This window comes from Fulmarus glacialis, unplaced genomic scaffold, assembly GCF_000690835.1.
Source record: "Fulmarus glacialis isolate BGI_N327 unplaced genomic scaffold, ASM69083v1 scaffold2661, whole genome shotgun sequence".
Lineage (NCBI taxonomy): Eukaryota > Metazoa > Chordata > Aves > Procellariiformes > Procellariidae > Fulmarus > Fulmarus glacialis.
In genome coordinates, this window is record NW_009193207.1 from 1 (window position 1) to 27891 (window position 27891).

At 36.9% G+C, this 27891-nt stretch overlaps 1 protein-coding gene across 1 annotated transcript; it reads left to right on the top strand.

Annotated features, from left to right (window-relative positions):
- Nucleotides 1–3: 3 nt before the first annotated feature.
- Nucleotides 4–27684, top strand: SLC15A4 (solute carrier family 15 (oligopeptide transporter), member 4; the record flags this gene model as incomplete). Its single annotated transcript, XM_009587348.1, has 8 exons — nt 4–372; nt 8849–9144; nt 10021–10189; nt 11240–11317; nt 13693–13861; nt 18172–18327; nt 23705–23863; nt 27217–27684. Coding segments are annotated over 8 exons (1545 nt in total), but the record flags the coding sequence as incomplete, so codon positions are not given.
- Between the last annotated feature and the right edge of the window lie 207 nt (nt 27685–27891).

Consider the following 27891-nt stretch of genomic DNA (forward strand, 5'->3'; position numbering starts at 1 on the left):
GGTGCCCAGGCCAGCCAGGCCCTGCTGCTCTTCATGGGCATCACCTACCTGGTGTCGCCTTTCGGTGGCTGGTTGGCTGACGCCCTCCTGGGCAAGTTTGGCACCATCCTGCTCAGCATGGCGCTCTACCTGCTGGGCATGCTGGCCTTCCCCGTCATCGCCGCACCGCACACCCGCCAGGGCCTCTGTGGGGACATCCCCTTGTTCCCCGTAGAGAACTGCTCCTCTCCGGCAGCCAATGCCACCATGGCGCCTTGCTCCCAGGTGGGAGCCACCCGCTACTGTGCCACCGCCACCTTCGTCGGACTGGTTCTCGTGGGGCTGGGCGTCGGGTCGGTCAAGGCCAACATCACCCCTTTTGGGGCGGACCAGGTCAGGTATTATTTGGCAGCTGCTGAATTGTTGGGTGCCGATCTGAACCAGGGGATGGCTGTCAGTCATACAGAGGGGCTTGCTTTGGTGGGATGGGCAGTGCACCTACTGATTCACATCTCTGTAGGTGTTAAGTCTCAGAGGGAATTAGATCATCCAGCTTTGTTCCCTGTGTAATGCAAGCTGTTAAGTTGTACCCTGCTTGATACAATTTTGGTGTCTCTGTGGTGTCTGATCTCTTATGACCCTTTGTCTCCTGGTAGCCCTGCCATAGGTGTGGTACCTGGTTTGGCTAAGGCATCACCATGATGAGGAGTTGGGTTGAATACTTAATGGCCACTAAGTGGATTGATAATTATCCTCCATTGTGGAGTTTGTACCCAGTTAATTTGACCTCAGAGCTCATCAGGTGAAATACCTGATAATACATTTTAGCTTTGACAAAGATAGCATGGGCCTTCTAGGGCAGTGGTCAGAGGCCTTTATCATCCTGTGATAAACGAAGGCTAGAGAACAAACAGTTTTTTATGCTTTACGTATTCTCTGTGTACTGCATTGTGCCCTTGAGTGATATTTTTGTGCAGGCTAATGTTGCACCAGATGACGGTGGGAAGGTGCTCTCAACATGGTAAACATATTACCTGGCTGTTCTCATAATGACATGTCCTGTCAAACGACCTTACTCGGATCCACTTCAGTGATATCATTCATTGGATCATCACTGCAGAACCAAGTGGCTTTACAGAAAATATTCGAGAGACAGCTCATAGTTCAGTATGAACTGGAATGCGCTGTTGCATGTATTTTTTTACAATCTTACACAAAGGTAGTGTGCTGACTGTGGATGTTGAATTGGAGTATAATTTCTGCTTTACAAATTGAGAATTTCAGATGCTTAGATACTGAGCAGCTTTTCTAACCAAACCGTTCTTGATGGCAAAGCAAGGAAAATACCTCCAATCCAACTGCATGTCTGTTTACTGGCCCATTGAGTTATGGTTAGTGCAGGTATCAGAAATGCCATGAAATTCTTTGCAAGAGGTAGGATCTACCACAATATCTTTGCCAAACATACCTCTGTTCTCTGCTGTGCAGTTTACATTTGTCATTCTTTGGCATTTCATATATTATAAATTCTGCAGTTCTGGGTGAAAGGCAGTATATAAATGTAAAACATTATTATAGCCTAGGATTGTGTGTCCCCAGTGTATTGGTTCTGTTTAAGCCAGCATGAGCCCATCAAGTGAAATAGCTTTAATATGACTTTATCTTGTAAGGTGTTTTTCAAAACTGACTGCTTATCCCCAGAACACTTTATGAACGTTAAATATAAGACATAAATAATGGCAGGAACAGAGCAAGAGAAGAACCATTGCCAATGGAAGTGTAGCTGTGTAGCTGGATTTTTTTAAAGGCTTTCCCCCCCAGGATTTCACGGAAAGCAGTTTTTGGCTAGGTTTGCAGATAATTCACAGTGATTTATGTAGGGTGAAGCAAAAGAAGTACTCCTTTCTGGTTCATAATAATCAGCAGAGCTCTGCTGGGGACTGAATTTTCTCCCTTCTCTGTTTTTCTGGCTTATCTACTGTTAAATATATTACAGCATACCACTTACCTGTTGTGCAGTTTTGGGCCCTCTTGGGTGCCTTCTCCCTGCATAGGAATGTAGCAAACTGCTGGGGAGATGGATATATATTGCTGAGAATAAAGTCTGTCTCCCAGAGTCACATTCTTGGGAGGCCAGAATACAATGCAAATATGTTTTGGCTGGGCGTATGCTGATAAGATTTTCCTCTTTCCAAAACAAAGGAAAATATGAATTGTATGTCGTGTACTTTAGCTGACATGAACTACCTTTCAGATATTGTTAATTACATTTCATTGCAGATCTCTTAAAAATTACCATGTACATTTTTCAGTTTTAACGGATAATCTATAATTTGGGTAGAGAACCCATATATAATGAGGATTTTTTTATTTAGAAGAAAAGAATCACTTTGTGGAACATTGGAAACTAAATTCCAATACTTATTCTCCTCTGAGGTTAAAAAGATGTAGTTTCTTAATATCTGTTAAATGGATGCTTTTAGAAGTGCTGTTACAAGTGACTAAGTAGACTTAGTATAGAGTAACTTTTGCCAGTCAGCTTAGCAAAAAAAGAGTTACTGCAAACTAGGTACGGACCAGCAGACTAGCTTTACTTAACTGTGTTTATAAATAAGAGCCATTTTTCTAGAAGTTGCAGACTGATCCATCATACAGGTCTAAATCTGAACTGATGGTTCTCAGAATAGTGGTTTTAATCATGTGATGTGTATAACCTGGCACTTTCCAGTTCCCCTTTTAAGTGCGAATGTTTTGCAGTCACTTCCTGTTCTATGTAGCAGTTTGTGACTTTCTGTAGTTAGGAAACAATGTGACTATCCCTCATTATTGTGAAAGCTGGTTTAGCTTCAGCGTTGAAGCCAATATTAGTAGTAGACTACTGATCTTGTATCGGCTATAATCACTGTTCTGATTATAGATGGATCTGTTTTGGGGTTATGGTAATCACTGATGCTAGTTTTAACCCACAGTATATCTTCTTTCTGAATTGCCATCATAGTCAAATCTATCGGTCCATAACCTGCCAAAAATCTTCTAGCTAAAGAAAACCATTGTTGTTACAGTGGCATCACCAGAGGCAGGACGCTACTGGAAATTGCTGGTGTAAAGATGGCTTTAGAGTGATTTTTGACCTTTATTTATTTATTTGTAGAACTTAGATTTTCCAGCTTCTGGGGAAGGATGGGGGACCATGTGTAAAGAATTGAAGGTCACTAACTGCAAGTTACTTTGTTATTGTTGTTGTTGTTGAACTTCTCAGGAGACTGTGGACATCTAAGACTCTGCAGATAACAGTTTGAAAACTCAAGTTGTGGCATTCACATGGGCAGTACTAATTTGTTTCTGTTTCCGACAGAAACAGAATAGATATGACACTAGTGAGAGGAAGCAGACTTTAAATGTGAACTGGCCAAATTTTAGTATAAAAATTTGAAATTATGTAGCAACTGAGTAGTACTGTATAGCTCTGTTACGGAGCTCTCTCCAGATGCTCTCAAAGAATAACTGGTGTCTGTAGTGATGGATTAGAAGGTGAGAATTCTGCAAGTGTAAATTTGACTGCGGAAAACTATTGTCATTGCTCTTCCTTTTGTAGGTGAAGGACAAGGGCAAGCTTCTACATTTTCATCCTTGCTCTGTTGTGTGACTGCTCACATAGTTGGCTGGGATAAGTTTGGGTTTTTTTTTTACATTTGTCACTTGTGACTGTCAGTCGATTGCAGGAACAAATGAAAACTGCTCATGTCAGTAACTTTTAAATAATCTTCCTTTTATGTGAGTCAAATAGGAGGTCATAGCTTTGGATCTGTCATGATGTGAAGAGGGAGAGAGGGAAGATTATGACCTACTGGAATTCTGAAATGTTGGTGTTTAGGAAATACCTGAGATCTTTAGCAGATGATGTCAGGAATCAGATGTCACAGTGGAATGGTAGGCACCAGATAGGCACTAGCTGCAGCTAGTGCCTGTGGATAACCATTTCTTTGAAACTGACCTAGCTGTAGAGAGCTAGGAAACTACTTTGTGACAAAGCAAAGCACCTAAACAGAGGAACTATGGAGAAGCAATGATGCTTGTATAGATTCCTGGCTCTTTACATAAAAATCAGGAGGATATAATAGAATCTTAATATTTGAGCTGTGTAATATTTTTGGTTTCAAGCTGTACGAACTGCTTTGGTTAGTACTTGGATCATCTCCTAAGGAAGATACTGGTGTTGAAAAATCCAGGGGAGGGATAATTCAGCAAGTGATCATCTTTCTTCTAGGTCAGAATGAGGTCTAAGTATTAACTTTAGGGACAGCTGTGCTGTGGAAGTTGCAGTCGGTCAGATATTTGTAATGACTTTTCATCAGGTGTTGTAACTAAAGATCTAGTTACTCTTTCTCTCTTTCTTTTAGTTGCATTTAAAATTTTGTTCTGATTGTAATATGTTAACCTTATATCCTAAATGAGTTTAGAGTATTGCAGTGCAGAGTTACACAGCTGATGTGTCCTCTGCTGAAAGTGGCTGTAAATAACCTAATGATTACACAATTCCCATAATATAGTGTTCCAGGCACTCAGGATTCTTTATCATGAAAACTGTGGTCGTAATTACATCTCATCTGACCATAATCATTCTGATATAAGTGTTTTGTATTAGAAGTATTGATTTGGAGAACTATTCTTTTACTATTTTGAAATCCAGTGCAATATAGGTCCCAGTTACAAAACTCAGAATGTCACTATGCTTTTTTTTCTGCGTTTGGATTAACTATATGTAAACGATAGTTATTAGATATATCAAGAAAAACACCTTTTGGACTGTAGAAAAATCAAGTGTTAGGTTAGATTTTCTATTGCAAAAATTATGTTAGATATCTTGAAAGTAGCAAGATTATTTTATTTCCTCTTTAGAGGCCCACCTGAATGCAGGCAGCATTGACATGTGGCCAATGACCGACAAAGCAGCTGTGGCCAGAATACTTAGTTGCTCATTTCCTTCATTTCTTTGTTGGTGGGGTTTTCTGATGTGGGTTTTTTGTTTAGTTTTGTTTTGTTTTAATTAAAATTTGCCCTATAGTTTAAAAGAGGAAAATTTAGGGAAATCGGAATGCTTCTTGTATGATACAATAGGTCATTCTGTATTTTTATTGAAGTAGAAGCACTACTGGATTGTTCCTTAGTGTTCTTGGAGAATGATGTGCTATCCCATTTAGTAGGGAAAAAAGGTGTGAAAGTTTGAAGAATGCAGAACAGTGAACTGGAGACTCAGGACTGGATATTATGCAATGGGAGTTGATCTAAATAAGTGACAGCTGTCCAACACTAGTAAATTCTGTGGAAAATGTCTGAATCTGAGCTCATTTGCAAAACAACGTGTTACCTAGAGCAAATAAATTGTGTGTATTAGATACTTGTTAATGTTTGTCTGAGTCAGGGCACCTTTGAAACAGTTTTACTACAGTGGTTTTGTTCAGTGATAGGAAGCCTTGCACTCTAGCCGTGGCATTTTGCTGATATTGTTTGCATTCTCCTGTTGTAAGGAGTTTGACTAAAACATGTTAAATCTCAGAAGGTGACATTTTTCATACCTTTTAGGCACTACTACTGTTTTTAAGCTGTTTTGTTGTGATGGGGACAAAATCTTTTAAACATACCTACTTTGACTTTCCGAGCAGGGATGTTGAACCCTTATCCGACAGGACAGATTCGATCCAGGACCCACACCATACTTCTGCCATTTATGTGCATCATTTTCCTGCTGCAGTTGCTGGTAGGATGTTAAGAATATAATGAAGCTGGTGATGCTGGTACCACGAGGAGAGTGCTGCTATGCTTGAGCACAGATGAAATTGAGCAGAGGGAGTGATAGATTTTTCTTTCTGCTTGGGTGATTGAAAATAATGCAAGCATAAGGGAGAAAAGGAGAATTCCTGCAGTTTTGTGAAAAATACTTGTTCTTGGTAAAAATAAAATAATAAAATTCTAAGATGGTTTTCTTCTTCTTGGTCCCTTATTAAAATGTAGCATCTAGTTTTGAAGAGAATAAACCAATCTATTTTGTGCTGTCACACAGCTCAAGTAATAGCCAGCAGGGGGAAACTTTGAGTAGTCCGCTGTAAATGTAATATAGCTAATATTTTGGGCAGCCGATGTGATGTTGGAAAGGAACTACAAGGATTGCCTTTTAACTTTACCGTGTTTTCTGGTTTTGGTATGACATCTTCATAGTTCTTCCACTTTGACAAGGTATTCCACCAGCTAGTTCAGTGTGACTTTTATTAAGTTATTGATGTTTGTCAATAAAATGCCATAGTGGCATTTCAGACGTGGCTGTGATGTGATTTTTAGTGTGTATATATGTTTTGATAAGGAAGCAGAAAATGGATTATTTTCATTTTAAGTCTGTGTCTGTCCCTTGAGCATTGCATTCCTTTTTGGTCACTCTGTTTCAAAAAGGATAGTGGAGCTGGAGAAGGAAGTTTCAGGGAAGGGCCACAGACATGGTCAGTAGTTTCCATGCAGGGAATCATGGAACAGTCTACAACTTCCTATCTCTGAAAAGGCAGCTAGAAGGAAGGTGTGACAGTGGTTTGTGGAAATAATGGTCAGGGGCAGAGAGGCAGAAATGGACCAGGCATGGGATAAAGCTCAGCTGTCTTGTGTTGTTTCCTGGAACTAGGGAAAACGCGTGAGGCTAGCACAAGGCAGGTTCAAATGGAGGTGGTTCTTCCCACTGTATAATTAGCTGAGGAACTCTTTGCCACAGGATATTATGGATTCTAAAAGCTGACCTGGGTTCAGAGGCAGGCTGGACAAGTTCATGGAGAGGAGCTCTGCTGCATTTATTAAGTAGGTAGAAGCCATCCTTGGTTCAGAAAGTTTCTCAGGAGCTAATGGTTAGAGGCTGGGATAATTCTTGATAGAAGCATCGTGCTGTGCTTGCCCTGTTCTTACCCATGTCAAAGTTTGCTTTCATCTCCCAGCTTTTCTTTGCATAGATGTGAGCAAGGTCATTTGTAAGAGAGAGGATGGGAAGTCATCTTCCTTGCAGAAATTATAAGAGAACTGAGACTTTTTGATGAAGAAATGGAAACTTCATAAAATAGATTGCTAACTCTTTACATAAGTTGGAGCACTGTGTTTACGATGTAATTGTTTGCTAATATCCTGCTGCCATTTGGGGTTTAGAAGGAATTCCTAGCTTGATACACTACTGCAGGTGATTACTGTTAAAATTAGGAAATGAGTACCAAGTTGAAACTGGAAAGGGAGAATTTCTTGGATTTAGGCTCTAAGATTGTATTTGACATGCTAACAGACCTACCTGGCTGCCTAACAGTGCTATTAACTATGCATAGGAATAGATGCCTTAATATTTCTTTTGTTGGGCTTGGTTAAATGATACAGATGGGTTTGTGCACCACTGAGAATCTTGAAGCTGTAAATCAGAACTGAAAATGGTAAAAACTTATAGAATCATAGAATCATAGAATCATAAAGGTTGGAAAAGACCTCTAAGATCATCAAGTCCAACCGTTAACCCAACACCACCATGCCCACTAAACCATGTCCCTAAGCACCTCATCTACATGTCTTTTAAATACTTCCAGGGATGGTGACTCCACCACTTTCCTGGGCAGCCTGTTCCAAGGCCTGACCACTCTTTCAGTAAAGAAGTTTTTCCTGATGTCCAGTCTAAACCTCCCTTGGCGCAACTTGAGGCCATTTCCTCTCGTCCTATCGCTTGTTACTTGGGAGAAGAGACCAACCCCCACCTAAAGGTCCTTATTTCAAGACAGCTTGCTTTTCATATTGCAAACTAAACACAGATCTTTTGAAGATTGGGCAAATGAGGAAGGGAAACTTGCAATTAGAAATCAAAACCAACTCACTCAAAGACCGGTGCATGGCACTGACTTGCTAGTCCCTGCTAATGGCCTTTCAGTCATAAAACAGTGACAAATATGGTATTATGAATTCTTCTACAGACTAGTTGATCTTTTTAATGTATTTCAAATTTTAACTTGCATAATTTCTCTTACATCACATCTTACAAGTGATGCTGGGTTCCTGTGACTTAATTACAAAAGATAGGGTGACTTATGGTAGGCAATACAGAATAAAGAGTAATGGTGAAAACTGTACAGGAAAATTCTATAAACCAAAGATGTCTTTACTTTCACTGGAGAGGCATCGAGAGCTTCAAGCAGAAAAATAGCACTATGAACAGTGCTGACTTAATGGAGGGATAAATGTTTACTGGGGCCTTGTAACACCTCAGGCAACCCAAATTTAATTTTTTTTTTTTTTAAAGGTCAGAATGGCAAGTCTTCAATTTATGTTCTGATGACAGGCATTAGGACTGTGTTAAAATTTAAATTTGTGCTTTAATTACCAAGTAGTCATTTGAGGCTTAGAAAATGGAATATGGTAAACTGTTATGTGTATACAGTTGGAAGAAGCAATTGCTGCAATGCTACTAATACATGAATTTTTAGGTAGCTTAACTTTTTTTAACTAAAAAAATAGTTGTTTCAACTTCTGTGGACTATGGGACGTTAATCTGAGAGAGCTTTGTCTAGAGAAATGACCAAACGAGAGACAGCGCAGTAGAAATAATAACAGCCTTTATAGGGAAGCTATGTAGTTATTGTATGGCTTTTTTATCCCTATGCTGAACTTCTAGAAAGTCACTGATATAATGGGGTAGCTCAGTAAGGTGTCATTTCATCAAATACCATGCTAAGCCCAAACACTTTAATCATTTCAGTATGACTATAAATTAAACCTGAACTCTTCAGTGCATTGAACTTGATTGAATTCTAATAAACAGGCTTAATTTTCTTCAGAAATTGAATTACTTGCTTTTAATCTTTTCCAGGTCAAAGATCGGGGTCCAGAAGCCACAAGAAGATTTTTTAATTGGTTTTATTGGAGCATTAATTTGGGAGCTATTCTTTCTTTGGGAGGCATTGCATACATTCAGCAGAATGTGAGCTTTGTTATTGGATATAGTATCCCCACAGTTTGCATTGGGATTTCATTCATGGTTTTCTTATGTGGTCAGAGTTTCTTCATCACAAAACCGCCGGATGGTAGTGCCTTCACAGACATGTTTAAAATTCTCGCATATTCTTGTTGCTCAAGAAAAAGACATGTGGAACGTTCAACTAATAGGTTTGTAATGAGCTCCTTTGTTTAGTCTGAATTCAGGGTATCAGCCTAAGAGTTGGAACTAGTTAGTTGAAACTAGCTGGCAGTAAGTCACGCTAGAGAATACACTAGAATACGCAGTTTTGCTTTGAGAACTGGAACTGGAAAATCGGAGTCCTGGAGATATTTTCTGGGAGTTCTGGAATGAAAGAGAGGCACATTTTGAGATCACTGGATCTCCATGCTGCGAGATCAAGTCTGCTGTTTTCAACTGAATCCTCTGTCTTGCCAGTTCAGAGTTTTTGAAAGTGTAATGTAACCGAAGTATGTTGCTTTTAAGCATTATTTAACTTTCTTCTCTGCTTAGATATGTTTATGGGATGCCTTCTGATTTGAAAAACACTATCATCTGCATTTAATGTTTTAAGTAAGTGGCTTGATGGGCAGCCAAAATGTGTACTGGCTTTTTGCTTTCCAAATAGTTACTCCACACTTAAGAGATGCCCATGGAATACCGGTGGCTGAATTTAGTCACTGATGTTAAGAGATGTCAAGTGCCTCCTCTGCAACGGGCTTTCATGTATTCAGATTGCAAAACAATTCAATGAATTAGAATAACCTGTATTTTGTGATACTGTTTCTTAAGTTCTGCATATTGCAGTGCCAGTTATTTATGCGTGGTGGGGGTAGGATGGGAAATAAGGAAACCTTTATAATGGAAGTTTTCAGCTTGTGCTTTCACCTGCTGATGATCCATTCTGGCCTAGTTGTTTTGCTGTAACTTAGAAGAGTAACGTATTTTGAAAGTGCATGAGCTTTTTATAATGAAGTGTCACAAGATTGCCAGTTATGTCAGTTTTTGTTGTTGTTTAACTAAATGTTTCAAATTCTTTTCAAAAGCGAAGGCCAGGGAGTACTTCAGCAACCTCGCAAGCAAAGCCTGTTTGAGATGGCCAAGCTGTCTCGTGGGGGCCCATTCAGAGAAGATAAAGTAGAAGATGTGAAAGCTCTCGTCAAGATTATCCCTGTCTTTTTGGCTTTAATACCTTACTGGACAGTGTATTTTCAAGTGAGTAGTTTGAAATGGTTAGATTTGTATTTTACATGTCTAAAAGACATAATTTCTAATTTAAGGGCTGTAACTTCCTCTTCTCTCAGTTGCATTTGAAAGGTCTCAGGGCATTAGCATTAAGTTGCAGTTCTGAGCCTGTGTTATAAACCTAACTCCTGTCTGAAAATTGCCCCCCAGAGCAGTTACATGGAGGAAACACACAGAAGCTTTTTGGGGGAAACTGTTCTATAAGGTTTACTTACAGTTAGCATTCAGTAGCTGTGATTCTAAAGAAGGTGAATATTGAAGAGGATTTTTCAGAACTCTGGTATTGACAGTTTGACTTCTTTAATACCCATGTGTTCAATGATGTTAACTACTTGTCTTTCACACACCTGGGTCACACATCTCAGGAATCATTTTAATAATATTAAGTTAGCAAAAATAATACTGTGTGAGGGTAGCTTCTTCTGAATTTTTTTATTTGCTATATAAAATTGTTGTGGAAAGCTTTATTAGCTTACCAGTATGCCAGAGTATCTCATTTCACATTTTTCTGGCGGCTCTTTCGTAAATATGAAGTTGAGAGATGAAAAATGGCTGCTAAGAATAGTTTCAAATAATATCTTAATAATAAAAAAGAAAATAAACTCATTAAAATTATAGATAAAACTAACAGTTGAACAAATTAACATATCTTAAATATTGCGCTCTGTTTCATCTTGCAGTTGATTCAGATAGGTCAATCTGAATGGTCTAGATTTCATTTTAATTAATTCCTTTCTGGCTCTTCCGTCTTAGTGAGATGAATTAGGATAGCAAATATGTTTTGGGGGAAAAATATGCAGAAATTGCTTTTGAAGTCACATGAATGATTCTTTGTGCTTTTAGTAAAAATAAATGTAAGGGTTAAAAAAATCTTGCAGTGTTCTAACAATAATTCTTTTTGTTTTGCTATATTAGCACTTTACCTCTGGTATAATCTTTGTTAATTATTAAAAATGTAAAACTATCTTGCTCTCTGTACTCCTTGTCCAAGTAATCTCAACTCATCTTTCCTAATGCTAGATGCAGACAACATATGTATTGCAAAGTCTCCATCTGAAAATTCCTGAAATATCAAATGACACCAACTCTATTCATACGGTAAGCAGGGCAAAACAAGTGAAAAGTTTTTTCTTTAGTTGAAATGCAAAATAGGTAAGTATTGTACAAAAATTTCAGGAAGTTAAGGTAGTGACTAAGGGGAACTGATGGCCACAGACATTGGGCATTTAGAAGCATGACACATAATACAGAGATTTTGGTATTCCTACCTGTATATCGAGTTCACACCATCGGGTTTGAATGTATTCAGATAATTTTCACTGATTTAATTAAGCATGTCTTTCAAACTGCTGAATATTTTCATATAGCCAAACCAGCTTATTATTCCATTTTCAAATCCATGATCTTGAAATGCCGGGGAAACATTAAGGAGAGGTTAGGATGAATTCAGTTTTACCATCATCATCATAACTTCTTGGGGTTGGCAAACTATGAACCAGAAGGCATTTGCCTGCGTTCTTTGGAAAACTGCAATGACGATTGTAATGCAGAGCAAGAAAGCAATAGTATTTTTAATGACCGTGGTTACAACATGTCTGCATGCAGAGAGTGCTAAAAATGTGCCACATACATACGCTAATGCTGGTTGGAGATTTTGACAAAGCCTAATATGGTTTTGATGTCAGTCAAAGACTTGGTGCTCTTGGTGCAAACTCCTGCTTTGATTATGAAGAACTAAAGGTTCACGTTTTGCTAACTCTTGTTTTTGCAGTTCGTCATCATCTCAGCCATACTGGAGTGATTACAACCAATCAGTGAAATAGGGCGAGAGGTGCATGCCCACAACGTGTTAGAGGCTGAGGGCTTGGGTTATTGAGATGGTTGCAGTGGTTGAGATTTGTAGCCTTAAGGGAATCTGGTTGTCTTCCTCTGTTACTGTGGCTGTAGCTTTAGATTGTCACAGGCCCCTTGGTCATCCTGGATAATCTCTAGAAAATTTTCATCTATTCTAACCCTGAGTTTCCACACACACAGAATCAGTTTAGTACCAAAAACTGAATCCGCATCTGAAACTCACAGATCAAGCAGTGCTTGTATTTTGGGTGAAAGAGTCAGTGTGATGCATAGTACAGTATTACACTGGGGATATTTTAAAAAATATCCCCAAACCAGAACATTTTTTATAAATCTTCCTGTACTGTCTTGGTTTGTTAGCTTAGACCAGAATATTATTAAGCGTGGTAGAAATTGTCTCATTCATACAGTCGGGAATCTTATTGTCAATTACTGAATCTTGCAAATGAGAAAGAATGCATGTATTACACAATACTCTTTGTTCATTTGACAAGTGTAATTTAATTTTAATTGAATTTTGTATTACATTAGTAAAACTGTTTCTCCTGTTTTGAGGCATGTTTCTGAAAGTTCTAAGCCTAATAATAGAAGATCTACAGAACCTGGCTATTAAATACTTTTCATGACTGAAGTAGGAAAAACGTTTAATTGTGTCAGACTAGACTGTAAGCACAATAGTAGGGACTATTTAATTGCATTAAATCACTTCCTGACCAGTGTGCCATTAATATTGACTTCGAATGCTTTTAAAAATGTATCTTGGGATGTATTCATTTAAATAATCTGCACAATTTTATTTACTAAATTTGAGTGGCACAATCAGTCATTCCTCAGACAAGTGTTCTATGACTGAAAAATCTTAATGGCAGAAAAGCTCCCAAAAGACAGTGATTTTTTCCATTAAACGTATTTCACGATGTATGCAGAAAACCTCAGATGTTGCGATAATGCTAATGCCCATCTCAGCTTTCAAAAGGAATTCATATAGTTTTAGTTAGATAGTTAACTTGTTTTAACAAAAATTAATTCAGAGTAAGGACCTAAAATACGAGCCCTCTGAAACTTAGAAATCTTAAAAAAAAATCCTTTGCAAAACATCTTTGCCAAGTTCTACATTTTGTTTTCTCAGAGTACCCTCTTCATCTTCCCAGTAATTTCTTATTCTTCATTTTCCTTGGAACTATGTGCAGTAGTATTTGCTTTTGTGTAAAGAACCTTTTTGCTCTGAACACTTGATGTTCTTCAGTTCCAGCAGAAAGCTCCTATACCCCCTTCATCCCCCTCAAAAAAAAAAACCAACACCCACCTCAGCACAGCTGGAGATGCATCTTGAAAGTGAGAATATGCAATACTGTTGGAGTTACTATGGTGAGGAATCATGTGTGCTTCTGAGCTAACAGAATTATGAACTGCCAAATCAAATGAAAACCTGAATAGCTGAGTGTTTATTTTCTTCAGCTTTTACACACTCTTATTTTTCTTTTCCCAGTGTCTGTCAGTGCACTGTGGTTTGTTTTGGATCTCAGTGTTTCATGGAAAATATTTTTTCCTTGGTTAACGAATAGTAAAAATCAACCCTTAAGTATGAAATTGCTAATATAAGTCATCTGTCCTTTCAGTTTCCAGCAGCCTGGTTGACTATGTTTGATGCAGTGCTTATTCTGATCCTAATACCCTTAAAAGATAAATTGGTGGACCCCATTTTAAAGAGGAATGGCTTGCTCCCATCCTCACTGAAGAGGATTGCAGTTGGAATGTTCTTTGTAATGTGTTCTGCATTTGCTGCAGGTAAGAAAACAACTTTGAGATCTACTTACATAGCTATTTATTCAGCTACTTGCAACAGCATTTTTAAAAAGCCTTTGTGAATCTTTAATTCAAGATTATTCAGAAGTCTTTTTCATGGGATTGTTAGAATGCAACTGCATGAATGCATTTCCCACAATGAAAGAGATTTTATCCAAAAACTTACTAAACTGTTTTGAACAGTTTGCGATAAAATTGGACCATTTTTCCTGCCTGAAATAGACTTCAAGTATACCTTTTAAAACCAACTTGCTAGTTAAGGTTTTCATATATAGTGTTACTTTCTAGTATGCTTGGTAGAGGAGAACTATTTGTTTTCTGACCATACTTTCTCAACACATGCCTTAGCTTCATGATCAGGGTTTGGGTTGCCTGAACAAAGTGTCCAGCATTTGGATGTAAGACTGTTAGTCCTCCTAAAATAAACTTTATGGTATTGTGGAGGTCCATGTTGTCTGATTTATTAACCATTTATCTTGAAGTTGAAAATTTATTTATCCTGAAAAACAAATTAGTTCAGAAATAAGTATGTTCCTTCATATGGTCTGACTTCCAAGTAGTAAAAAAGTGAAATTTTATCTAAAATCCTTTCCCTTTATCTGAAATAATAAAGTTAAGTTATGGCTGAACAAGAGTTTCCTCCCACTTAGGGTTTTTTCTCCCCTACCTTAATGTTCCCTAATGTTTGGGAATTACTGTAGTGTAAAATAGCTTAGCCTTAGCATGAAAGGAAAAAGACAGCAACTGTTCGAACCATAAATCAGCTGCTTTTGAGATGATTTAAAGTAGTAAAGCACTGCTGATGTGGAACTGAACATCTCTGAGCAATGCTTCATAGAACCTATAGCCTTCACCTAGTATCACTGTAATGAACATATTGATAAAGCATTATAGCATTAAATAAATTAATTTCAGCACTTGTAATCTCCTATATTTTAGAGAGAGGGACACTTTATACGGCTATTAAGATTTCTCTCAACGAGAGAGATAATTACCTTATTAGGCCAAGGTCACTTTGTATGTGGGCAAGTAAAGTTCTTAAAGCAAAGTCATTTAAACTTAAAATAGGAATGTTTCTCTTATTCCATGTTACTTAGGACACTGCTACCAGCAAAAGAAGATGATGTAAAACAGTTAAATGTCAGGTCTTTAAATAGAACCTGCTGGCTCCCATGTAAGTGAATTCAAAACCAGCAATATCTGTCTTTGTTAGTACTGGGGGGAAAAAAGCATATCGAGCTATGATAGCTGAGTTGGGGAATGGTTTCATATAGCAGAATTCTTAAAAATTTCAAATGCCTTCTTGTTTTCTATTCACCTACAAATCTAACACATGCTTTTATTGGTTTGATCCTCCCCTAACTCTTCCACAGTAGAAAATGAGAAGGTGAATTCTTTGGGTGGTTATACCTGCAATCTGGTTGGAAAGTTTTAACCTTTTGGAGTAACTTAACATCTCTTCATCATAACATGAATTCAAGAACTTCAATTGTGACAAATTTGGGGCATAGGAAACTTTGTTTATTTCTAGCTGGGGGGAAAGCTTCTGTTGGTTTATCTGTTTCATAAAGTTTTTATTTTCTCATTAAATGATATTTATAGAAGCCATATTTTAATATTCTTAAAATACAACATTACTTCCAACCATTTCTGCCTTAGAGAGAGATACTGATTAAAATCTTAAAAGTATGAAGATGTTAATATCTTAACTTGCAATCTTGGAAGTATCTTAATGATTTGTTTGTGCCATATGTCCATTTTAACTTACTTATCTAACTGGCATTAGTTCTGGACATGACTTAGGCTGCCTATTAGATTGTTTAGATTATTTTAGATATCTTATAAACTGTGTGAGAATACAACTGATTAGATTTAATGAACATCTGCTGTGCTTCATGCATTTTATCGTAAATTCTGAGCAGCAGTATTTAAGATTATTCAACTGGAAAATCTACTTCATTTATAGAGTTTAAACAATTATAGCAAGAACTTAAGATTCTTTTAACTACTAAAACTGTAAGATTAAGCTTGAAGTTTGTCTATCAAAGTCTAAGAAAGAATCAATAGATTCTAGATTCTGAAGTACTTGGCTTTGAAGATAAATTTATGGCCAAGTTTGGTATATGGTAGTTATGTTCCTATGTGGCTAAATGCCTCCTAAATCTGCTTATGTTGTGAAGAGTATCAAACACATTAAGGATCACTACATGTTGTGAGGTGCAATAATTCTGTGTTGAATGTATATGAATGAAATTATGTCTGAGTTCTTAGCTGACCGTACTGCTTAGTTTACATTTTAACTAAGTTCCACTCTAAAATGTTTGTCAGCTATATTAAAACCAAAACATCAAGAAATCCAGCTTTATTTTAATTACATCAGCTCTTCATAGTTCAGAGGGTACTAAGGTGGCTGAAGAGCTAAAGAAAGATACTTAAAAATAAGATGGGTAAGTGGTCACCTAAAAAGAAGTGAGGAAGGTAGAGAAAATGTGGTGGCCTGGCACTAAGAGGTACTACGTTCAGAACAGTCTTTACCTCAAAAACAAATGTTAGTAAGGAAAACACTCTTTTTAAGAAACATTTTGGGGCCTCAAGGTAGTATTTAAACAAACTTGAGTAATTCTGAACTGTTTTGCCTCTACAACTCTTGTGTCTCAGAAGATTAGACTGTAGAGCTGTTGCGAGATTTCATACTTTAATAGATTCTGAACTGCTATGAATGAATAAACATGGATTATACAAATGCAGCTTTCCATCCTTTTCAAAGTACTTTGTAAGTCACTTTTGAATGCGTGCTCCCTCAGTCTCCTTTTCAGAGCTCTGGCTCTAACTCCCTACAATGATGAAATACAATGTTATTCTTAAGTGTGCGAGTTCTAGAACTACTTGTTTAGTTATGGCCTCACCTACAGACTATATATAGGGACTACAGGGAGCTTTCCTCATGCTTTCTTCCCAGCCTGGGTCTCTTGCCATGACCAGGACTAATAAGAAACTGTCGTGGTATGAGGTGGTTTTGGCGAACATCAGTCATTTCCCTTGGAACACTGTCGCTTAGCAGAGAGATGATGATGTGGTTGGCCCCCTCAAGGTTTGTATGTCACAGATTTGGGAAGAAACAGGAGAACAGATATTATATTTTGTATTAGAAATTGCTTGTGCTTGTTTATATGAAAAGTGCTGTCAATAACTTCAGTCAACATCATATTAAATGTCCATGCCATCCTTTGGCTGCCTCTAGGAAAGAAAAAGCTAGAAGTGAGGAAGTAGACATAATCACTTGTACATGGTATGATATGCATGAAGCATCGCGTCTGATATCTAAGCCTTGTACAATTTTTTTTGTAACAGGATATTTTGTGCCCCAAGATTAGGTCAGATCTTGGCTCAGTAAGTAGAAAGAGACTGAAACTGACAGGCACTAAATGGGAGGCCATGTGTTTATAACACGTATTATAGGAAGTAATGTCATAGACTCAACCTTGCTCCTCTGAATGGTGAATAAATCCACCTTACTTCCAAGGATATAGACATTCTTTCTGGGTGAAACAGGGAGTTTTATTAACTCTGAGCTATTCTGTGCATTTTATGTAATGGTGAGGCAAATCCTTTCATCTGGGCAACTTCAACAAAAACATTATTTGATATTCAGCATTATTTGATATTCATTTTCTACTCTAACCTGTTGTGTTGAGCAAGCTAAAAATTGTTATATTTTACACTATCATGTCCAATTTTCATTCTACATGAAGTGCTTTCTTTGCAGTGTATTGCTTGTAAATCAAGCTCTAATGAGCTTTTGGATCTCTTGGGATGAAAAGTGTCATATAAATGTCGTGATCATATTCATAGAGGGTTTTCATAGTTCCACAGGACTAGTGTAGGCATTTTGATAAGCAAAATGGTTTCTATTTTATTAATACAATGGTGGCAGATGCAGTGGTTCAACACTGCAAAGTAGTAGTTTGTGAAAACGAGATTGTCTTTAAAAAAAACACAACATAGTTTGTATGAGAAAGCTCTCAGCAAATCCATCTGGAAAAGGGTTAAGTATTTGTATAATTATTGCTACTGAATAAGAATATAATCACTAATTCTATGGCAGAAAACTGTATGTCTTGAAATAACAATAGCAAAAGTCTGAAATGCTTTATGTTAGGAAATAAGGAGATACATATTCCTATTTTATAATTTGTAATTGCAATGCAAGACTGAATCCTAATTTAATTCTTAATATGAAGAAACAGTGTTTGCATCTTAGGTCAATCTTTTTTCCCCCCTGCTCCATACAGGAATTCTGGAAAGCAACAGACTGAAAGTTGTAAAGGTTAAAACAATTAATCAGACAATTGGAAATGTTACATACTATGCTGCAGATTTGCCAATATGGTGGCAGATTCCTCAATATGTGCTGATTGGATTCAGTGAAATATTTGCAAGTATAGCAGGTAAGAGTCTATGTGTGTTTTAAATCTGCTTTCATATCTATCATAAATGATGGATTCTTAGAAAAGAAATATTTACTTCTCAAATCATTATAAATAAGCTCTAATGTTCCCAAATACAGTACTATACAATATAACTTAAGTGGCAAAGCACACAATTGTCTTTCACATTTGAAAATTGGCTATGTAAGAATATGTTTTCAAGATAGAATTTCAAGCAGACCAACATTTAAATATTTGCGTGTCATCCAGTTAGCACTGGATATTTGCAAGCCCTAATGGAAAACAATATACTCTTTCAATATTGTATTTTAAAGAATAGTTTTAATGCAGTATTGTTTCCTCTGAATCTTCCTTTGTGTTGCAAATAAAATTTGTGCTTTGTAATTTTTTTGGCTTAAAAACTGAGTTCACAGTTTAGAAAGTCAATTAGTAAGTGCAAACACCTTTCTGAGGGAAAAAGGAAGAAATAAACCATCTTTAGAAAGATTTATTACCAGTTTAAATTAGTATTATTTGAGTTTTTACATCTTTGAAATAAGAAAAGTTATGTGACACTCAATCTAAACTAGTTTTTTTGTGAATATTAATAATGAAGTAGCTATTTTTTATACAGTTTTATCTGCTTTATTTAGAGATCAGTTTTTCTGTAGTTGTTTTAGTACTTCAGTGTAATACTAGGCAAACTGAAAACACTGTTCAAATCTTGCCTTTCTTGAACAAATGCAAGAGATCTTAAATTTCTTAATACTGTTCTGTGTGATGTAGTGGACAGTTGTGTGATCATACTGATTTTTAAGCTGAAAGTGAAGTGGGAGGAGAGGGTGAATAGGACTATAAAATCTTATTTTCTGGTCTGTTTCATATACATGCAGTGCTCATTAGCAGGAAGAAAGCACAGGCAATTTATCTGTTGTCACTGTGGTATGCCTAACACCGGTTTACTATGATTGAAATGCTATTGTGAATCTCTTAGCACAGTGTTTACATATCAAGGGCTTGGGAGCAATGCTTAGTTACCAGTAACAGAAACCTTTCATAATTGTAGAAGTAGCTATTCTGATACTACTTAAATAGAATTGCAGAGCTACCTGATGTAATATATTGGAACTCCTCCAGTGACTTGATTTAAAAATCATTTAGTATTTGCTTAACTATAGGTACTTATTAATGTGTTGAAATACTGTTTCAGAATATTGAACTTTGAAGGTCATCCATTCAAACTGGCATTACATATAGCTTTTTTTCTTCGATTCCTTATGACAGAATTTCCTGGTTTCGTTTCCCCTGTAGGAGGTTACTTTCATTCCTCATGCTGGGCAAGCACAGTGGGTTAAAATGAGATTCTCTAATTCTGTAAGATCTTGCTGGCGGTAGCCCCAGCTGTCACATGGCCTCCCCCTGTTAGTGGAACAGAGAACTTCTACTCCACTGGGTTTCTGGTTACGTGTGTTCTACTGTCATCACAGTTGTTAGGAAATAAAACAAGGTGGTTGGATTGCTTGGCAATTAGAAGAAAATGTAGGGTTTGTTTTGGTTTTCTTTTTTTCTATCCGCTCATTTGCTCTAAGCTTTTTTCCCAGCTGTCTGGTCTGGGATTTCATGTGACTGGAAGAATTAGACATATCCATCACGTATTAAACTCTACCTTAGTTATTTAGTATGTTGGAGGAATTCTTTTTAGATACGGCTTTGTCTTGTGTGTATTTGTAGTTTTGCGGTATGCATTCAAATGCACCACTAGCGTAGTCTTTCCTTCCTGGTGGATGGTAGGTTGATGTCTGACACCAGGTTGTTGTTGGGAGTGTCCCTTTTGCAGTGTGAATGCAAGGTCGTCCAACAGTTAGCTCTATGCGTGCACGGCATGTACCTGGAAACCAGCACCTAGTACAAACTCTTTTGACAGTAGACACAAGATTTGGACATAAGGTCCTACTGGATTGCACCAGCTGAAATCCTAGTTCTTCACTTTTTGTACTGCAGCAGTCAGTATTGTAGATGCACCTGTAAGGGTCGAATGGCTGAAGGTCTGAGGTCACTGTCTGATATCTGATAAGGGTCCCATTCCTGGTTCCTCGTGTGGTTTCCATCACCTCCCCCCCAGTGATGTATAGACAAGTTCTTGAATTAATTTGCTTCAATAAAGAACTAGTAAGGTGTGGGGAGAGTTCATTATCTTCAAAGCACACTAAGACCCAAGATGCTAAACACTTTAGATTCTGAAATGGAAAGTATGCTTTAGCAGTGCAATCAATAGGTATCCTTTGCTAGAGGATGTATCTGCATGGTCATTGCTGTCCTATATTACAGTACATTTCATTATGTGTGACCATCACGTTATGTAGCCGTCACAAATCCTAACACATAAAAATCTGAAGATGGAACTCTTGCTTAATTGAGTTACTTATTAAAACTAAGGCTGTATTTAACACTTTTATCAAAAGAGTGAAGTGAATTACTTACCTTTAGTTACAACTTTAGGGATTGTGCCAGTTAAATCTGAACTCTGATAAACAGATGACTTATCAGAAATGCAAGTGTTCCTGCAAAAATAAATAAATGTCTTCCCTCTTACACATTCTTGTTTCTCTGTCAGTCACTGTTGCTAGTTTATAGGTGTTCACAAGGAAAAAATAACAAACCTATCTGCAGCTGGTGGAAGGGTCAAGGACTTGATGCATCCTCTCCAAACTGAGGGTTGGTTTTTTCAACTGCTTTAGTGGACTTCTTCATGAGAAGTAAAGTCTTTAAGGCTTACACTATTCTTACGTGAATACCCTGCTGTTCTGCACTTGCTGGGTCTGTACCAACAGCTTTATAACTTCAAAAACTGTTGGTCAATGCTAGGAAAAATGCAAATGCTTTTCTTTCTTTGAACCAGAAATTCTATGCAGGTCTCAATTGCTTTGTGTATTACACTTTCATTTGATTTGTTTTACAAAGCTTTTTTTCCTGCCTTCTGGTTGTTACCTAAACTGAATTCTTAGTATCTTTAAGAAGGCCTCTCAAGACCTAATAGAGTATACTTTACCAATTTGATACTAAAAGTTGATGAAGGCATCTATTGTGCTATGAAACTCAGATTTAAAATAAGCAAAGTGTTAACGGTTACAAAACTATAGTGATTTAGAAATGTTTATTGTGAACAAAAAGGGACTAAATATCATAAGAGCAGAAACATAAGGGGTTTTTTTTGTTTACTGTAAAACTAAGCATATTCTTATTAAGCCACATTAGTTACACTTGAGGTACCTTTAAAAAGATGACACACACTGCATTTATCTTTTGTATTATTCTGTCTATCCTCTTAAAGCACCCTTATTTAACTGGGAATTGTAATCTCACATGACAACACCAACTAGAGAGTTTAATTTCAAAACTGTTTGTTTGAGGTAGCATGAAATTGTTATCAATGGCTGCCAGCAGGCAAAAATATCTCTGAAGGCAAAGAAAAGATTTTATATTCTTTATGCCAGATTAAATATTAGGGTTCCTGGAAATATTATGCAAGTTCAGAAACGTGCAAAAAGTGCATAGTGTTACACCCATTTTGGTTTTTGTTTTGAGTCTTAAGATCTTTTTCTAGCAGTAACACTTGCATCCAGTGTATCTGTAAAATGAACAAGAGAAGAAATGGGGCAGATCCTTTCATGTGATGTACTTGAGCTTAGCTTGTACAGAATGTACAAAAGCCTGGTGACCAAAATGTGACTGATTCTCTGGAGACTCATGGCAGCTATGATAACTTAACAAGAGGTTAAAAAACAAGTCACTGTATCCCGAGAGTAGTCTACTTTTTTTTTTTTTTTTTAAGTGAGATTGGCCAGATAAATACTCCTTGAAAAATCTGAATTGTTACACTAGTGGCAAAGCCTAGAAAAAAAAATTTGAGATTTTAATTCTCAAAATAAATATAATTTCGCCCCCATCCCCCCTTCTCCATTTGCAGATGTCTCTCCATCTCTATAATGATTCTTCGTTACAGTTTGAATTTACAGGAACCCACACAGCTGAGTTGCACGAAGAATGTTTCAGTTCCCTTCTAGAATCACAGACAGATTGCTGTTGGCCCATTCTAACATGTTTTGCAAAGGAAAAGAGAAGCAGTGTGTTGGCTATCAGAGATTTCTCAGGTGGCAGTGCACAATGCTGTTAGATCAGTGAGAACATATAGTTCTGTTTCTTTCACAAGAACAAAGTTTCTCCCTCACAACAGGCAAATTGACCTATCTGGCTTGAAGCGTTAAGCCTCTTCTTGAAAAGAAATGCCAGTGTATTTCTATTAAACTCTGTCTGGAATAGCAAAAGTAAAATATCAGTAATGGTGAAAATAAAGCATACCTTTATTATGCAAGACATGAGATTTGTGCCTTTTTCAGGTCTATAATGCTCTCTTTGCCAAGAAAAATGTTAGATGAAGTAGCATTAATTTTCAGTATGAAGCAGACTGTTTTGAAACAAGCATTTCACCTGTCAGAGAAAAAGCTCTGCAAAGAATGTATTTGCCTGTCTCTTGTGAATAATCCCATTTGATTTTTGACAGGAGTATTATTCTAAAAAGGAGAGTTAATCATGGGCATCAGTCTTTGCAAGGCAGAGCCTAACCCAGTCTGTTCTGTTGGTACTAAAATTCAGTAGCACAGATTTTCAAATTTATGTCACTGGTATGTTTTTGTTGGTTTTATTGGTTGAAATTTGAGTAAGAATAGTTTAAAGTTGAAGTCCCATTTCTACAAGCCTTAAAAAGAATAGGCCAGCAAGCAATGAGCTCGGAGAATTCTAGATCAAAATTAAATTAAAACTAATTACGGCCTTTCCAGCTACAATTAATTTCTCTGTCTGCACATTCAGAGATACGGACACTGAATCTGTGAGAAATAAATGTTCATGGTCAATGCAAGAGTGACCTTCAGTTCCAAAGTACTTGGTTCTCAGCAGGGTATGCTGTGTGCTTTGTAAATACTGCACAACAGATAGGCAATATAGAAACAAGGGAAAGGGGGAACATGAAACTTGCCAGGTTACAGTTAGTTTAATAAACTTCTTTGAGGATAATTTTAGACAGGAATATGCTGCTTCAGAACATTTCTTTATTTTATACATGTAATATTAGTAAGATCAAAGTGTGTGTCTCAAATGTTGTGCATTTAATGGGTTGATACATTGATGACCTTTAACAGGGTTCATAAAGCAGTTAGAGGGAACTGGGAATTGATAGGGATTCACTACCTCAATTCCCTGTCTCCTCAAATCCAAGGCTAGTTTTAGGTCTTTAACATACCAGAAGTAGTATACATCTGTAACTTCTATAACACTAAACTAGAATGAACTACTATTGTTTCTTAGATCTTCCAATAGCATTTTTTTTTATCTTTTACAGGTCTAGAATTTGCATATTCAGCTGCTCCAAAATCTATGCAGAGTGCTATTATGGGGCTGTTTTTTTTCTTTTCGGGGATTGGATCATTTGTTGGCTCTGGATTGTTGGCACTGGTGTCTATTAAAGAAATCGGCTGGATGAGTAATCACACGGATTTTGGTAAGTTATTCTCAGTGTATTCATAGTCTATAAAGTAGAAGGCTTCCTTCAGAAGCAGTTAAGCATCAAGCATGTGGAACTGTTGAGTCTTAGCACAGTTATTATTAAAAAAATATCAATATGTCTACTCTTTTGTTAAAGACAAAGTTTCATCTTGCACATAAGTATGAAGTAATGTGACTATGCAAAATGATACATTGCCCTCATGAAAGCATGGGAAACACGCGTGTAGTATTTTACCTCTGTAAAGCCTGTCAATTACCTGCCTAGCTGTTATTGCATTTCATCACTAGAAATTACTTATAAATTTTTGTATTTTAGTAAAAATATTTAAATTATGTGTGGAAGAAGAATATATTTGGTATAAAGTATTGAAATTACTTTCTGTGGTTATGGGGAGTAAAATGTACCCATCTCTCTCTTAGTGATTATTCAGCTTCCTAGTTTCAAGAGACTTCAATGAAATTACCATGAGTTAATGTTGCATTTCTGTCTGCTAGTTAGTTATACTCCTAAAGAAGTCCAATGTATTGTCTGCTTTGTATTGCCAATTGAAGTTAAAAATAATTATTGGCACCAGTAGGTGGCACCTTGGGAATTTCAGTAGATCATACCGTCATCAGTGGGCTAATTAGTTCTAATAGAAGGAGCGTGAAAAGTTACTAAAACGTATGCTAGACCTACTGCATATACATGGCTTAAAAGTGCAGCCTAAACTTACTTTAAATTTAGTATGAGAGAATTTGCCATTTAAGCTTGATTTGCATGCTACCAAAAAGTAATGTTGTCTGGAACAGTATGTATGCCACAAGTTGTCATCTTTGGTTTATAACTTGTTCTTTAAAAAACTACAAAAGATGACAAGTAGCCTTAACTTTATGGAAGTGTCCTCACCAAATGAAAATTTAATCACATTGAGACTTTTTTTCCCCAGTCAATTTCAAAATTAGAAGAGTATATTTTTCTGCAATTCTATATAGAGATAATTCAGTTGATAAAGGCTCAGTAGGAGGATAATAATTTCATACAAGTTAATATATGTGATATTTGATGGTGCTTTTTTAGCCTCTTGCCTTTGTTTTCTGAAGCAGGCTAAGAGAAGACAGTGCCTAATATTCTCTCTGTAAAATATTCAGGTTGTGCTAAATATATCCAGAGTTGGTTAGAACTGGAAGATGTTACCTTTCATGACTCATTGGTCATCTGTTTTGAATAAGCTACTCAGCTCAGTGGATTGTTCTTTGGACAGCTGTCAGAACTGGGTATTTCTACCTTTCTTAGTCCAAGGACTCGATACACAATTGAGCCTTCTCAGCAGCTATACATCTGGCTCAAGGTTGAAGCACTCAGTGGGTGATTTTGATTTGTAGCATCCATAGTAGCTACTGTTATAACTGTTTATATCAGTAACTGTTTATAACTCAATTTTCATTGGTATAACATGGAAAGTTACCAAATTCATATCTAAAATTTACTTAGGTCTTCCAGGGTAGGACTTGTAAGGAGTCGTCTTTATGAATGCATGACTTCGGAATTTTTCATTAGATGCTGTATAATAACTGTAAGCACGTGCACCGAGTTTCTGCTGTTTATGCTAACTCATAATATCATTTGAGGTAACTGACTGCCTCCAAAATCTACTGAGAAAGCTCACTCTCTGCTGGCACTTCAGTGTTGATTGCTGCCATTGAAATGACTGTTATTTCTCTGACAAAAACTGAGATTTCATGGGTTTAATATCCCATGTCATAAAGGATAATTACAACTCTTTAAACACGTCTGCTCTTGAAATGGAGATTCACATGTATATTGTATTTTAAATGTCAAGGAAAGACTCTGTTTAATTTTATTGCATTTTATTATAAGTTCATTTAATTGAATCTTAAGTTTCAGTAATTAAAGTAATTTAATCTGAACATTTATAGGCATGCTGCATGAACAGCTTGTTAGGATCGATGTATACTTCACTATTTTTACTCTCTCTAACCTTCTTGATAATCATAATGGTCCAATTGGCTGTGGCTCATGTGGCATGTTGGAAATGAGCCACAATATATTGTTCTTGGAAGTACAGCAATAGTTAGTGCACATTTCTTAATAGAGGAATAATATTTTAGCAATGAACTTCCTTAATTTAACATTATTTAATCTGGTACAAATCACTGATTTAAACAAGTTTGAGGGAGTGTCAAAGGTGAATTGAACCAAAAAGAAACCATGTATGGTTTCATGAATTCTAAACTTTGCTCCAAAAGAAGGTTGAGACAAAATCTCAGTAATTGCTTTCTTTATATCTACAGAGTTGCCAAACTTTTTCCTTAATAGCATTCATTTTTTGATTCTTTTTATTTTATCTTTGACTTAGCAGAGAAGGGAGGTACAGGCCTCCAGATGCAGAGTGACCGTATAGCATTAAGCAGGGCTGCTTTAGTATATATAGTACAAAAAAATTGTACTTTTACCTGTTTCAATTAAGCTATAAAACATAAGAGATTTTCTTTTTTTTCCTTGACTAAAGCCTTATCACTTCACTGTATTCTCCAGGCTCCTTAAAAGCCCATCTAGTGAGGATGGTAAAGGCTTTAAGTTACTAGCCTGTATGAGTGTAGCTTTGCTTCCATCCTGAATGCTGCATTTCATTGGGAGCTGTTTCTGAACAGTTTATAGTGCAGGGCTTTATTTGCAGAAATTTTTTTCAAGTCCATTTAGTGGCCAGTACAGGGATGTTTTCTTTTTTTCTTTTGAAATGAGTTGTCTTCTCAAAAATTGATAAGTGATCTCTATTACTTACATTACGAGTAAAGTAAATCCTATATGAAAATACACATTGACGTTTTTAGCTGTTTTATCTGAAGTCAGCAAAGCATTGCAATTTTGCAGTAGAAACCAGACTTCAGAAAAAAGGGGGTGGAGGGGGAAGAAGGGAAGATTATGAGCCTATTAGCCTTTTAAAATTGTTTTGACTCTCATGAAGCATGCCCACTACTATATGTGTGTAGTCTTTGGACAAAGTTCTTACAGAGGTAGGAGGAGCTTCCAGCAATTTTTCAATTCCAGCAAAAAAAAGTAAGAAGTCATGCAGTAACAGCATATCAGTTTCTTCAGGGACATTACTTGGTTTAAGGCATTGAAGCACAGAAGAAAGCAATCCTTGTACTGCGTGCATCTTCTGAAGAAGTTCCATCTTTTGCTCTGGGCAATTAAAAACAAAACTATGCTGTCGGATGGAAATGTGAGTTGGTTTGGTTTTGCCCATGTTTTGCAGAAACTCTCACTACTCAAGCTTGAAGGGATTGACATTGTTATTTGTATATTGTTTATTAATGTTTTTTTTTCTCCCCAATTCTCTCTAGGTAACATTAATGGCTGCCAATTAAACTATTATTTTTTTTTGCTGGCTGCTATCCAAGGAGCAACCCTTTTGCTTTTCCTTATTGTTTCTGTGAAATATGATCATCAAAAATCAAAGATTAATGAAGTGGCTGCCAATGGGAGGATCTGATATCTGTTACAGAGCAGACTTTATTACAGCAGCACACAATGAAGTGGCAGTGCACCCTAAGTCTGCGAGATCTTATGTTTTCTCCAGTGAGACTCTTACTAGACTTGCATGTTACAAGAGTTCTCGCCCCTGCCCCCTCTCATGTAACGTAGGTAAGTGCCTTATGTTGGCGGGGCTTAATTCTTGCACTACGTCCTGGCGGAGGACAAACACAAATCTTGGAAGTGTATTAACTCTAGGCATTCAAGTTGCTCTTTGTTAATCGTGAGATGTTTACTTAACTCTTGAAAGTTGGGACACTTACACTTGGAAATTGAGTATAACGAGTGACATGGATTGTTCCTGACTGAAAAACTCTGCTTAGTGAAGAGCAGTGGATCTAGAGAAACACTCAACAGTCTCAAGCCTACATTGAGGGACACCAGAAAGAAAACATTTTACAGAAACCTCAAGTAGTGGTTACAAGAATAAATTTTCAATCCTGAGAGTCATTTTTGGGGGAGAAACAGGGACAAATTAAACTGCA